Genomic DNA, 14,400 nt, shown 5'->3' with positions numbered 1-14,400 from the left:
TGTGTATGTGGAGCGAGGGGAAGGCGTGGTGAAGTTGGAAAGTTAGCCTAAAAGAGGAAATCGCGTCTCTCTATATAACCCTTGAGAAGCTAACTTAATTGGCTCACCACGCACAGCCTACACATGGGTTTAAGAACAAAAAGAGCAAGTCTGGACAGCTAGACCTCGCAGCCTAGTAACCATTCAAACCCCAGAATCCCCAGTTTGGTTCAATGTTAGGAACATCAGACTCTCCTGGAAATCTGTTAAACAGATTGCTGGGTCCCAACTCAAGAGTTTCTGATTCAGTAGTATGGGAGGCAGCCAGAGAAAAATGCGTTTCTAACAAGTTCCCCATTGATGCTGGGACTGCTGGTCCAGGCACACTTTGAGCCCCACTGCCCTAGTGCAAGTTGGTGGGGGGAAGGGGTATCTTCTATATTGCCAGCTCTAAGTCCACACCCGTGTTTTAATGTTAAGCCTTTCTGGCCCTGGTTCTCAGCTTCCACTGCATATGGAATCACCCAGAGAGATATAAAAACATATCACTACCCACACCCCAACTCTAGAGATACTGATTTAATTGATCCGAGGTAGATCTCAGGCATAGGTTCAAAAAGCTCCCCAGATGATTCTGGTGTACAGTAGAGGTTGAGAACCTCTGTTCTAGAAACGTCCAATGTTAGTATTAGTTTCAAACAAAGAGTAAATAATATGGAGTCATCTTGCTCAGGGATTGGTACACAGTACCGCTTAGTAAAAATCCACTGGACATGAATCTCTAATATCTTGCTTAAGATCTCAATAGATCCTGTTCCCTGAGGGGTGTGGAGAACTGCACAGGTTTACTGTCTTGGTGTCTCCCATCTGGGTCCCTGCAGAGCTGTGCCTCTCAAGCATTTTCAAAAGCACTTTATTGAGTGCCTACTCCAGGCCTGGGGCTAAGAGGAATGGAACACAATCCCTGCCATCCATAATCATGGGCCAGCCACCCTTCCGTTCCAGAATTGATCAGGAGGGAACGACGAGTCCCTGGACGACTCTCAGGAGTTGGTGTGCTCCTGGATCCAGGTCAGGTAGCTGGCCACGTCGGTGTACACACCTGGCTTGTAGCGGTCGCCACAACCCGAACCCCAGCTGATGATACCTCGCAGGATGAGCTGGCTCTCTGTGGCATCGTCCTCACACACTAGCGGCCCCCCGGAATCACCCTGGGTCGGGGACACGTGCCTCAGCGCTCTTGGTCTGGGGTCTGCACTTGACCGCGTGGAGGAGGACGCCAAGCCCAAGCCCGCGCATGGACTCACCTGGCAGGCGTCCGTGCCGCCCTCCAGGAAGCCAGCGCAGAGCATGCCGGGGGTAAAAGAGGCTCCGTGCACTTCAGGGGCGGAGCAGCGCTCGGAAGGGATGAGCGGCACCTGCGCTTCCTGCAGGAAACTGGAATATTCCCCCGCCCCTGCGAACCAAAAGCGCATTCCTCACAGCCAGTGCGACTCTGCTTGCCGCCCACTAATTGGACTTTATAGCAGCAAGCTCGTGAAAAAGAGAGTTGCTCTTAACACCGTTTTATAGACAAGAAAACTGAGACCAGAGAGGACCCGGAATTTGAATGCGCGGGGTGGAGCAGGACTGCTTTGGAACACCACCCCCACTTCCCACCCAATGTCTCAGAACAATGCTCCCCAACTAGCGAACCGACTGCCCCAGCGAGGCCGGCATTCTTGGTAGTTCTTGCATCGCAGTGCCCAGAAAGAACCAAGAGAAAGTGTGATTCTATCTGTACTCCTTAGGAGACTTGCCCGCCCCCCCTCCCAAGCAGTGAAGCCCAGGCCCTGGCAGGAGGGGAATGACTGCAGAAACAAGGGCCCTGCAAGTCCTCCCAACCCACCAGGTCAGCGCCACCTGTCCCCAGTGGTACCCAAACTGCGGGTTTCTCTCGCCTACCCCAGTGGCCAGAGGTGTCCCTACCAACCCCTGCCGTTCTGCCTACCCTCGAACTGGTGGCCCCAGCCGGCCACCTCGCAGAGCGCGGCCTCGGGCTCGGCTGGGCTGGCAGCGCCGCTCGGCAGGCACACCGGCTGAACGAAAGGCGACGGGAGCGCGCAGTGGCCGTCCGCTGTCTCCTGCAGGCGCAGCAGCGCTAACCCAAGCCGGGAGGAGGGTGAGACCCGGACGCCGCGGGACTCAGAGCCCTCCCCCACCCTTTTCCCCTGGTCGCCGCGGGGGCGCCCCCACGCACCCAGGTCATGCTGGTAGGTGATGGGCGAGAAGGCCTCGTGCAGGCTGTAAGCGCGCACGGCCAGCGTCTGGCACTGCTCACAGCTCTGGTTATGGCGGTCCTGGCCAAGCACCACCGTCAGCTCCTCCGGCGCCGGCCTGCAGGCGGAGGGGGTCCGGGGGGTGGGGAGCGTTCTCAGGGCAGGCCACTGGCCTTCTGCTCCTGAGCCCTTTGCTGGGTTTCAGCTTCCTTCTGGGGGGCTGGGGAAGGGGGCGGGGAGGTAGGGCAATGATTGGGGTCGGGGGCGCGCGGAAGCCGGGCACGTAGGAGCCAGGAGCTGAGGGTCCGGGCGGGGACTCGCCGGTTCTGCAGGCAGTGAGCTGCCGTCAGCACCCAGCAGGAGGCGATGAGGCTACCCGCGCAGAAATTGTGGCGCCAGTACAGCGCGGCGATGTAGGGGTGCGCCCCGGGCAGGGCCACTAGGCCCCCGACGACGCGGCTCAGGGAGGACAGCCGTTTCCGGAGCCGCTGTCCGCAGCCAGAACTGGGCACAGGAGTGGGCTGCTCCGGCGTGGCGCCCGAGGCTGTGGGAGCAGCCCAGGCTGAGCGCTGGGAGACCCATCAAGGGCTGGAAGGTAGCTCGCCGTGCCCCCTCCGATTTCCCGTCCCTTCCCAACTACCTGGGGTCGGGGGCTGAGGCTTCTGCAGTGCCGAAAGCGAGGGCAAGGGAAGGTCCGGGTGCCCAGAAGGGACCCGGGTTGGAGACAGGTTCTGAGGAGCCGCCAGGCTTGGGGCCCGGCACCGTGCCAGGCGGCAATATTCCCAGCTCAGCCGGTCGCCACTCCACACGAAGCACCACGGGCGGGTGTCATTGTCTGGGTTCCTACAACCGCGGGAGGGAGCGCTGTTAAAGCGCGAGGAGCCGCAGAGGGCCCTGGGGCAGAGGGGCACGCCCTACCCGCCCCATCCAGAGCACCGGCAGAAGGCATGGTTGCCCAATCCCCAGTTAAGCGCTTGCTCTGCAGTCACTTTCTGATAGGTGGCCTCGGAGGCCCACGGTCGACACCGGGCACCCGAGAGCGCAGTCGCGGCTCTACCGCGGTAATCCTGCCCGCGGCCCTCGTAGCAGTGTGCCTCAGTGTCTGGGGAGAGAGGAGGCTCCTTGCAGTCGGGAGGCGGTATGGTTTCCCACCACCCTCTCAGCCCCTTTCCCCACTCACCCGACTCCGGCTCCCGGAGCCCTTCCTCCCTGGGGGCGGAGCTTCTGCGTCCCCCAAGATCCCGACTCACCCACGACTCACCCACATCGCACATGCGTCCAGCGTAGCCAGCGCGGCAACGGCACAGGAGGTGGCCCTCCGCCTCTAAGCAGCTGCCCCCGTTGAGGCACGGGTTGGTGCGGCAGACTGGCAGATGGAGGGCACTGAGCCACCTCTGGGCCCAAAGACCCCACAGAGAATTCCCCTTTCCTTGGACACACCGCCCCATTTCCTAACAGCTTCTCCTCCCGACCTTCAGCTTCCCTCCCAGGCCAGTTTTCGACCCATCCACTCACCCTGGGTGGCCAGCAGCTTGCAGTGGGCCTCAGGACCCTTGCACTGGCACTTGGCCACACCTGCTGGCTCGAGCCTATGCCATATTTCTTTCTCGTGGAAGAACTGGAGAAGCTGAGGTTCAAAACACTTCTCTGGGGACAGAGGAGCGGGAGCAGTGGTCTCAGGAGAGGCTGGGATCTTGCCAAGTCCCTGGGGATCCAGAGACCAGTAGGCCCAGGACTGCCCTATTTCCCCAGCATCCTCTCCCTTGACTTCACCATCTCCTTACCTCTCTGGCAGTGCTTCCCAGTGAAGTGTTCTGGACAGATGCAGTGTGGGCCATGTGGCATGTTCACACAGGTCCCTCCCTTCTGGCAGGGGCTGTGTTTGCTACAGTGGTCTGAGAGATGGACACAGTGAAAGGAAGAGTGGAGAGCCTGAGTCAGACAGCCGGGGTCTGGGGGGCCAAGTCCCTACCCAAACCTGCTTGTCTTGTGACCTTGGCACTCCCAGCTTTCCATGCTTTAGTTTACCTACCTGCAAAATGGGGCTACCTTCTCCTAGAACCTTTCCCTCCAGAGGGAGGGACGGGTCTGGATGGGCCCAGAATACCAGGTGTATAGGTGCTGATGATACCCAGGAGAGTAACTAGTGGGGAGAAGAGGGCCCTGGCCACCCCAAAGGCTATGTGTAGCACCTTGCACTTTCTTGGGCTCCAGGCAGTATCCCCATTGCTGGTCCTGCTCGAAGTTGGGGGTGGTAGCACACCTGTAGAAAGAGATGAAGCTTCCCTCCTCTGCCCTCCTCTGTCAGAGCCCCTCTCTTCAAGCAGGCTTCTGGGGGCAGAAGGATGGGCAGGCTCCATCTTCCACAGGCCCCGGCTCCCACCCCTTCTGGGTAGTCTTACCAGGGCCAGGGGCCGGGCCGGCCCCTGTGGATACATTTATGGTACAGCTGCCGGTTGTACTGGAAGGGGAAGTAGCAGGGCTCCCCAGTGACCGTGAGAACTGCAGAGATAACACAAGCCCTGATGATGTTCCCCCTGCCCCCCCCTGCCCCCTCCCCCGCCCAGGTGCCACCCCTCAGGGTCTGGTTGGAAAACAGGACCCTTGAGAAGATCACTGTGCCTTCAAGACTGCATCCTGCCTAAGAGCTTCAGCTCTGCAGTCAGACAGCTGGAATGGACTCCAATTTCACCACCTACTCGCTGTGTAACCTTGGGCAAGTCTGCAGCCCCAGGTCTAGAAGAGTGCTTGCCACTGAGTAAGCACTTAATACTAGTCGACTGCAGAAGCCGCTTGACCGCTCTGAGCCTTAGTTTCCTCCTGTGTAAAGTGGCAACGATAATAATATTGTTGACCCTTGAAAAATCCAAGTTTGAACCACACAGGTCTGCTTATAAGTGGATTTTTTGCAATAAATACAGCACTACAGATGTGTTCTCCTTATGATTTTCTTAATAACATTTTCTTTTCTCTAGCTTACTTTATTGCAAGAATACACTTTATAATACATTTAATATACAAAATATGTGTTAATTGACTATTTACATGATCAGTAAGGCTTCCGGTAGGTAGGCTACAGTAGGCTATTAGTAGTTAAGTTTAGGGGAGTCGAAAGTTCTACATGGATTTTCTACTGCACAGGAGGGAGGGCATCAGTTCTGCTAACCTTGTGGTTCAAGGGTCAACCATACAGTTGAAGAGCTTCAGTTTTGCAAGATGAAAAGAATTTCTAGAAATGGAGGGTGGTGATGTTTGCAGGCCAATAGAATGTGCTTAATACCACTGAACTGTATACTTAAAAACGATTGTGATGGTAAATTTTATGTAATGCATATTTTATAACAAAAATAACTTTTAATGATGCAGATATCCTAGTACAGAAAACATAAGTTTAAATGAAGACCAAGTTAAAAACAGCATGTCAAATGTGGACCTATTTTTGTACAAATATATTTACATATGCATTAAAAAGAAATCTAGAAGGACATGCTCCAAAGTTTGTAGGAGTGGTTTTATAAGAAGATAGTGGATTATAGAGGAATTTTTTCTTCTTTTGCATTTCTGTAATTTCTAAAGTTTTTACAATGAAAATATTGCTATTATTATTTTCTAAAACTGTACCCTCAAACCTCTCTATTTGCCACATTTGCAAACCTGCCTTCTTGCACAAATTTATATGTATTCCCAAAACCAATTCTCAAGATGCTTTTCTGGTCATTCATGGACATGCACAGAACAGTGAAAAATGTGAGGTGGCCGAAACATGTTCCCAGCTGAGGGGAAACAAGGTAACGCTCTGCCTCCTGTTTCAGCTCTCCTCCTGTAAAGAAGTGTCCTTTAGGGGTGCCTGGGTGGCTTATTGGGTTAAAGCCTCTGCCTTTGGCTCAGGCTTCCTCCTCCCTCTCTGCCTGCTTCCCTGCCTACTTGTGATCTCTGCCTGTCAAGTAAATAAATAAAATCTTAAAAAAAAAAAAAAAGGAAGTGTCCTTTGGGGCTCCCGGGTGGCTCAGTCATTAAGCATCTGCCTTTGGCTCAAGTCATGATCCCAGGGTCCTGGGATTGAAGCCTGCTTCGCTTTGGGCTCCCTGCTCAGTGGGGAGCCTGCTTCTCCCTCTCCCACTCTGCCTGCTTGTGTTCCCTCTCTCGCTCTGTCTTTCTCTGTGTCAAATAAATGAATAAAATCTTAAAAACAAAAAAAACCAAAGAAGTGTCCTTTTACGGCCTACTTAGAGCCACATTTCTGAAATCTTGTACTTCTGGTAGATGCTTTTACTGTTGAAAATGGCCCCCAAATATATTGTTGACTTTCCTAAGTGCAAGCAGGTCATGATAGGTACTACGGAGAGTGTTTCTGGGTGAGATAAGCTTTGTCCAGGCATGAGTTACAGTGCTGCTGGCCACAGCTTCTGTATCAATGAAGTAACAATAGATTAAGGAAAGCGTCTTGAAAGAGAAGCACACATAAAATGAGATTTTCTATAGACGATTGATGAAAATGCCGTGACTGGAGCTCACAGGAACCTCATCTTGTGTTTCCTTTAGGAACAGCCATTCAGTATTTGCTAATTCAGTGGTCTTGGTGACTTTACAGAACATGACAACCAGGAATGACAGGACTTGAAGATCTACTTCAGAGAAGGGTTGTGAAGCTTACATGAGATAATATCTATCAAGAACTTAGCACGGGGTCTGGCCCATAGTATGTGTTAAATAAGCATCAGCCGCTATTTTGTTGCTAAAGGCACAGTGGCATCTGCTGAGTGCCAAACCAGGAACAGGAGTAAAGGAGGAGGGAGGAGTTTTTGATGGACCTTTAAGATGCCAATGGGATGGACAGAGAGGAGGAGGACTTCAGGTAGGTGGTTAGGCAAGGGCAGGGCACCTAGGTTGGCTCAGGCGAGAGAGAAGGAAGCAGTTCGGCAGGCTGCAAAAGGATGAGGAGAGGAGGCAGAGGCAGGCAGTGTTGGGTGTGGGGGGCCCTAGTGCCACACTGAGGAGCTGGGCCTGGCCTCGCTACACAAGGCTTACCAGGGCAGGGTCCACAGGATTTCACAATTCTAGGCAAATATTGAGAGCCAGGAAGAATGAAGGCAATGGAGAGTTGTGGCCTGGCTTGAGGAGAGGGGAGATGCAGACATCCCCCTTTAAAAGGGAGCTTGGGTGGCGCCTGGGTGGCTCAGTGGGTTAAGCCTCTGCCTTCTGCTCGGGTTGTGGTCCCAGGGTCCTGGGATCGAGCCCCGCATTGAGCTCTCTGCTCAGCGGGGAGCCTGTGTCCTCCTCTCTCTCTGACTACTTGTGATCTCTGTCAAATAAATAAATAAAATCTTAAAAAAAAAATAAAAGGGAGCTTGGTAAGTAAAAGCTAATAGAGTTTGATCATTTACCAGGCCGCAATCTGTGGGCCAAGTGCTTCACATGGATTAACGGCTCATTTCTCGTCCACAACCCTAAAAGGTTTTACTATTACCAGCCTTTATGGTTAGGGAAACTGAAGCTTGGAGAGGTCAAGTTACTTGCCCAGAGTCACCCAGCACATAAGGGATGAAGCCAGGATTCAGAGGCATTTAGGCTCCAGAGCCCTGCTCTGATCCTTCCTTGTTCATCAAGGCCCCCAGCCTCTGTGTGGCATGATTAATGCCCGTGAGATGTACAGAGGGAAGGGGAGGAAGAGGAGAGGCTAGGGAAATGAAAGACGATGGGAAGGCACTGGACTGGGCACTCAGACACAGCTCAAGTCCTGCCCTCAAGGAGCGCACAGTTCACTGGGGGGTCCCCAGTGCCCATGGGCATGAGCCCTGGTGCACAGTAGACACACTGGTTTGAATGCCAGTCAAAGTGGAGACAAAGTGAAGAGTACCGGGATCCCTCCCCTTGCTCCAAGGGCCCAAAACTGCCATCTGCACGTTCCCCAACATGCTCATTCCCACCCAAGAGTCTCTTAGGAAGTGCAGCCAGGGTACTTACCCACTGTGTGCTCATCCTTTCTGTGCTTATGCTCCTTGGGGGCTTTCAAAGGTGGAATCTGTAAGGGAGAGAAGAGGGCAGGGAATTTTCCCAGAAAGTCGTATACTGCCTCTGATCCTATGCCAGTTCTCAGCTTCCTCTCACATCTCAGAAATGCAGAAATTTCCTCAAAAGACCTGGACCCTTCCTCTTCCCCTTGTCTCCTCAAGGTCCCTTCCCCCAGAAATGAAGTCCATGTCCTCATATCCACCAGCCCTGGCTGTCTGTCTCTCTTTCTTCCATCTGGGCCTTATGGGTTATTCTCACCTTTCCAAACAGGCCTGCCAGTCACCTGGACCAAAAGGACATGAGCAGAGGCCAAGGCTGTGATAGGGAACCCCAGGGCCATCCCAGCACAATCCTCCTGGTTCCCAAAGACCTCACCAAAAGTGCTGACTCCAGGCTTCCCAGCAGGGACCCCAGAAACAGCAGAGCCCTCATGGTGTCTGTCTGTTAGTCCAGCTGCTTGCCCAAGAGTCCAGGTCAACAGAATTGGTCAAAGGTTCCTGAGTCCTGGGAAGTGGAGATTGGCCAAGCTGCCTTCCTGGGCCTCGCAGGGCACAGGCTGTTTGTGGAAAGCCAAGTAGAGCAGCTTTCTCACTAGGCTCTCAAGGGCGGAAGAGTTGGGATTTGCAGTGTGTGGATAGAACGATGAGGAGCTGGTCTCCCCATCTATTTCACAGATAGTGGGACTGGAAGCAGGAAGAGGGACTTTATGTTTCAGGTCCTCCTGAGGGGAAGTTAAAGAGATCCAAGAGAGGTTTCCTATTTCAGAGATCTTAGAGTCCATGGCAAGTAAATTCGTATTTTATTGCTGCCGAAAATTAACCACAAACTTTGCAGCTTAGAACAATACCCATTTAGGGTGCCTGGGTGGCTCAGTGGGTTAAGCCTCTACCTTGGGCTCAGGTCATGATCTCAGGGTCCTGGGATCGAGCCCCAAACCGGGCTCTCAGCTCAGCAGGGAGCCTGTTTCCACCCCCCTCTCTTTGCCTGCTTCTCTGCCTACTTGTGATCTCTGTCAAATAAATAAATAAAATCTAAACAAAACAAAACAAAACAAAACAAAAACCAATACCCATTTATTCACAAATCTGTAGGTCGAAAGTCTGGCACTGTGTGCCTGGGCTTTCTGCTCAGGGAATCACGAACCTGATCAAGGCCGAGTTCTCTGGGAGGTCTGGGGTAAAATCCACTTCCAAGGTCATTCAGATGATTGGCAGAATTCAGTTCCTTGCATTTGTAGGACTGAAATTCCAGTTTCTTTGCTGGCTGTAAGCCAGGAGCTAGCCTCAGGTCCTAGAAGCTGCTTGTATTTTTGCCATGTGGCCCCTTCCATCTTCCAAATTAGTGACAGAGGACCTCCACCATGTTGACTCTCTCTCACACTTTGAATCTCCTTTGCCAGTTAGAACCCCATTCCATTTAAGGGCTCACCTGATTGGTCCAGGCCCACCAAGGATAATCTCATTTTAAGGTCAGTTTATTTGGTACCCTAATTACATTTGCAGCATTCTTCTACACAACATGTAGATTCGTGTTGGATTGAATAACGAGGAGAAGGTATGTGTACACCATGGATCCTCGGGACCATCTTAGAATTCTACCTACCACAGAAAGGGAGCCAAGAAAGTAAATAATCCCATGAGAAAAATGCCAAACCAAGAGCTACTACTAAGAAGTGCAGTTGGAGCTCAAGGGAGGGAGATGCGGTGGCATTATTGTTTCTCTTGCCCAAAAACCATTTACTGTGGTTTAGGAGTGACACCTGAATTTTCCTTTGGGAACCAATCCGCCTTCATCCTCAGTTTTGGGGCTTCCAGCTCTACCCTCAGTTCTAGGGCTGGCCAGTCAGAAAGCATGGTAACTCCAGATCACAGCCATTAGTTCAGGGATAAGCATATACATGTTTGGCCAATCAGAGTCTGCCTTGGGACTTTTGCCAGAACTTTTGGGAAAGAGACCCCTTCTTCCCACTGGTGTCACCAGGAATGCAAGCCCGGAGATGTTGTTGGCCATCTTTGTCACTGCTTGGGGAGAGTCTGCCTGAGAACGAAGCCTACACACAGGAAAAGTGAAACAAACAGGGAAAGAAGGAGGGAGGGATGCTGCGGGGGTCAGATATTCCCTGTCGAGCCTCACCTCCTGGTATGCATGCTTTGTATAGTCTCTTCCCACACCAAGTAGAAGTCAGAGATGTTCTTCGTATCCAAGAGAATATGGAGGAAGCCCAGGTCATAAAAAGGCCTTGGTTTCCTGGATTGCTCCCTCTAGGAGAAGCAACTACCGTGTTGTGAGGTCACTCAAGCAAGCCTACAGAGAGGCCCATGTGAAGAGTAAGTAAAATCACCAGCCAACAACCAGAGCCAGTCTGAATGGGCCACTTTGGAAGTAGACACTGCAGCCCCAAATGACACTGGTCTGCAGCGTCATGGCAGACCTTAAGCCAGAACATTCAGCTCAGTTGTTCTGAGTTGTTGTTGTTTTTTTTTTTTAAGGTGTAATTGATTCTTGAACTTCAGAAACAGTGAGAAATGATAATTGGTTATTGTTTTAAACCATAAATGTTTGGGTGATTTGTTACCCAGCAATTGATAACTAATGCAGATGGACTGATTCCTAATGACTCACCCCAACCCTCAGCTGAGGCAGAAGTGGGAATGTGATCCATACCTAGCCAATCAGAATACTGCCTCTCTCTGCCCTCAGTGATTTGTTCAAAATGAGCACCTGACCCAAATCAGACCAGTCAGAGGCAACCCCAGGATTTTTGCTGGAATCTTCAAGGTAGAGGCTTTCTCCTCCCATAGAAGTTGCCTCATTGGGGTGCCTGGGTGGCTTAGTCATTAAGTGTCAGTGTTTGGCTCAGGTCATGATTCCAGGGTACTAGGTTGAGTCCCACATCGGGCTCCCTGCTCAGCAGGAAGCCTGCCTCTCCATCTCCCACTCACCCTGCTTGTGCTCCCTCTCTCGCTGTGTCTGTCTCTGTCAAATAAATAAATAAAATCTGAAAAAAAAAAAGTTGCCTCATTCGTAAAAAGTGAGCATGGGGCTGCTGGCAGCCATCTTTAACATCTTAGAGAGTAAACCCAAGAATGAAGACAATGCAGATTAAAAGCAAAGTCAGAATATGGGAAAGACAAATTTTAAGTGACACTATTTGAGACCTGGGATCCAAAAGACACATAAAATCAGAACTACCACCTCTTCTTTTCAGTTACTTGAACCAGTAGATTCCCTTTTTTTTTTTTTGCCTAAGCCAGTTTTAGTCATAACCAGAAGTCCTGTTGCAAGACTTCATGTATTGTTACCAGGAAGTTCCTAAAACAAAACAAAACAAAACAAAACAAAACAAAACAAAACCTCTCACAATCAATCTGTAAGTCAGTAGTTTTAAGTAGGGAAATAATGACCGTAGAAGCAGGGACTGGAAGAAAAAAACCAGCAGTGAACTTGAATCAGAGTGTGACTGTGGGTCAGGGGCTCAGCTTCTATTAAGCTTTTTAAATTTTTAAAAAATATTTTAAAAAGATTGTGTTTATTTATTTGACAGAGAGAGAGAGAGAGATCACAAGTAGGCAGAGAGAGAGGAAGGGAAGCAGGCTCCCCGCTGAGCAGAGAGCCCGATGTGGGGCTTGATCCCAGGACTCTGGGATCATGACCTGAGCCGAAGGCAGAGGCTTTAACCCACTGAGCCACCCAGGTGCCCCAAAGCTTTTTTAAAAAATTTCAAGTTAGTTAACATATAGTATAGTATTGATTTTTGGAGTAGAATTTAGTGATTCATCACACATGTATAACACCCAGTGCTCATCAGAACAAATGGCCTAGAGTCCACCACTCATTTAGCCCATCACACCACCAACCTTCCCTCCAGCAGCCCTCAATTTGTTCTCTATTGTTAGGAGTCTCTTACGGTTTGCCTCCCCCTCTTTTTTTTTTTTTAAGATTTTATTTATTTATTTGAGAAGGATACAGAGAGAGAGAGAGAGAGAGAACATGAGTAGGGGGGAAGGGGCAGAGGCAGGGGGAGAAGCAGACTTCCCGCCGAGCAAGGAGCCCCATGTGGGACTCAAACCCAGGACTCCAGGACCTGCACCGAAGACAGACCCTCAACCGACTGAGCCACCCAGGCACCCCTCCCTCTCTGTTTTTATCTTATTTTATTTTTCTTTCCGTTCCCCTATGTTCACCTGTTTTGTTTATTAAATTCCACATGAGTGAAATCATATGGGATAATCAGATGGTATTTGTCTTTCTCTGACTGGCTTATTTTGCTTAGCCTAATACACTCTAGTTCCAACCATGTTGTTGCAAATGGCAAGATTTCATTATTTTTGATGGTTGAGTAATATTCCTGTGTGTGTGCGTGTGTGTGTGCATGTGTGTGTATGCACGCGCGTGCAGGCATGCATCACTTTTTTTTTCTTTTGGAGAGGAAGAGAGAGAGAGAAAAGGATGGGGGGGTGCAGAAGGAGAGGGAGAGAGACAAACTTAAGCAAGCTCCATGCCCAGTGCATAGCTGGATGCAAGGCTCAATCTCACTACCCTGAGATCATGACCTGAGTCAAAATCAAGAGTTGGGGGCTTATCCAACTGAGCGACCTGGGAGCGCCCCCACATCTTCTTCATCCATTCATCAGTCAATGGACATTTGGGCTCTTTCCATAATTTGTCAGCCTCTATGAACCTTAACCACCACACCTCTCTAGGGAGGGAGGGACACTCACTGCCTGGCCAGCTTGTTGAGATGGCTGAATGGGGATGCACTTGAAAGGGCAGAGCCTGGGGGCACCTGGGTGGTACAGTCCTTAAGTATTTGATCCTTGTTTCCAGCTCAGAGTCCTGATCTCAGCAGAGTCTGCTTAAGACTCTTTCTCTCCCTCTGCCTCCCCCCAACCCTGCCCCTGCAATCTCTCTCTCAAATAAATAATAAGTCAGGAAGAAAGAAAGAAAGAAAGAAAGAAAGGAAGGAAGGAAGGAAGGAAGGAAAGAAAGAAAGAAAGAAAGAAAGAAAGAAAGAAAGAAAGCAAGCAGAGCTTCGCATATGGTTAGGACTCAATTTACAGAAATTTGCGAAGAAACTTTCCCATATAGACACACTCCCCCTTCTCAGCAGTTTCTACACATCTGCCCCAGTTCTTCCTGAACATCTGGATGTCTTCCAACAAATTATACTAGAGCAGAAAGGCACCGTTCTCTTGCCCTGGCTTCCATCTTTGTACAGCTAGGGCATGGGTCTATGGGATAAGAAGTCAGAAGCCATCAGGCTCCTGCTCACAGATGTCTGGATACCCACACACAACACCCCACTTCTCTCTCATAGAGACTTGGGGCATAAATTTCAAAAGGTGGCAGAACTGCCTGTTCAAAGACAAGTTTAGGGAATCAGAAAGTACTCAGCCTATCATTCTTCACTCCTCCTCAGTTGGTGGCACCGTTTTTCTCCGTTATTCAGGCTGTCACCATGGAACCTTTGTACAAATGGAAGCCACTCCTTCCTCCAGACTAGTGCTATCTGGCAGAACTTTCTGTGATGATGCAGATATTCTCTGTATACGGTACACGTGTGGTACACGGTAGCCACACGTGTCTATTGGATCTCCTCAAATGTCACACCCTAAGACCATTATCCCCTCACACTTTAGTATTTTGTATATTAGTATTTTGTCTTAATGTCTTAATTGCACTTATCACTCTCTGCGACCATCCTGTTTGATTATTTATAGGACTAACCTTTACCACCCTTCTAGCCTGTAAGCAGAGAGCTTGGCTGACACTACTCTTTTCCCCAGCACCGGATTCAATGCCTGGCACAAAGCGAGGGCTCTGAATTTTTGGATGAATGAATGGATAGGGATCAGAGAAACCTGGCTGAACTCGGCTCTGCCTTACTCTTACTCGCTCAGTTTAGGCAAGTCTCCGTTTTGTGTTGTGTGAAGTGGGAGCGGAGCGAGTAGGATGTTGGCCTTGTTTTCTTCCAAGCTTCTGGCCTCTAGCCAGCTGCTGGACTTCTGCTCACCACCTGTATAATGGGTGTGAGCTCACCCCAACGTCTCGGGGTGGTAGCGCTGCCTTATAAGGCAGCAGAGCCCAGGGCGGGCGAGGCCGTGTGGGTGGAGAGAAATCACAACATCCGGCAGCAGGGGCGGGGCGGGGG

The 14,400-nt window shown here is 50.7% G+C and overlaps 1 protein-coding gene across 2 annotated transcripts; it reads right to left on the bottom strand.

The window, feature by feature from the left end:
- Window positions 1-1,003: 1,003 nt before the first annotated feature.
- LOC111141160 (coagulation factor XII) lies at window positions 1,004-8,747 on the bottom strand. 2 transcript variants are annotated; one of them, XM_022493523.1, is made up of 14 exons: window positions 8,625-8,747; window positions 8,202-8,259; window positions 4,640-4,739; window positions 4,430-4,500; window positions 4,022-4,132; window positions 3,753-3,884; window positions 3,499-3,603; window positions 3,174-3,339; window positions 2,878-3,080; window positions 2,559-2,781; window positions 2,219-2,355; window positions 1,970-2,119; window positions 1,287-1,435; window positions 1,004-1,190 (listed from the first exon to the last, which is right to left on the bottom strand). In XM_022493523.1, exons 1-14 carry the CDS (start codon window positions 8,679-8,681, stop codon window positions 1,023-1,025), a joined length of 1,830 nt encoding a protein of 609 aa, XP_022349231.1. In that variant the 5' UTR covers window positions 8,682-8,747; the 3' UTR covers window positions 1,004-1,022. The 2 variants fall into 2 exon arrangements, with proteins under 2 accessions (XP_022349231.1, XP_022349232.1); XM_022493524.1 differs by having other exon boundaries at window positions 1,023-1,190; window positions 2,559-2,799; window positions 8,625-8,681.
- Window positions 8,748-14,400: the final 5,653 nt, after the last annotated feature.

Source organism: Enhydra lutris, unplaced genomic scaffold, assembly GCF_002288905.1.
Source record: "Enhydra lutris kenyoni isolate GAN:26980312 unplaced genomic scaffold, ASM228890v2 scaffoldscaffold5, whole genome shotgun sequence".
NCBI classification, from domain to species: domain Eukaryota; kingdom Metazoa; phylum Chordata; class Mammalia; order Carnivora; family Mustelidae; genus Enhydra; species Enhydra lutris.
This window is presented reverse-complemented; position numbering and strand designations above follow the sequence as displayed.

Bases quoted from the DNA above. Each gene is read 5' to 3' on its own strand.
- LOC111141160 (XM_022493524.1), bottom strand. From the start codon at position 8,681: ATGAGGGCTCTGCTGTTTCTGGGGTCCCTGCTGGGAAGCCTGGAGTCA. The intron at 8,260-8,624 runs GTGAGGTCTTTG...TCTCCCTTACAG, and splicing joins GCCTGGAGTCAGCACTTTTG to ATTCCACCTTTGAAAGCCCC. The intron at 4,133-4,429 runs GTGCTACACATA...TCCATCTCTCAG, and splicing joins GGAGCCCAAGAAAGTGCAAG to ACCACTGTAGCAAACACAGC.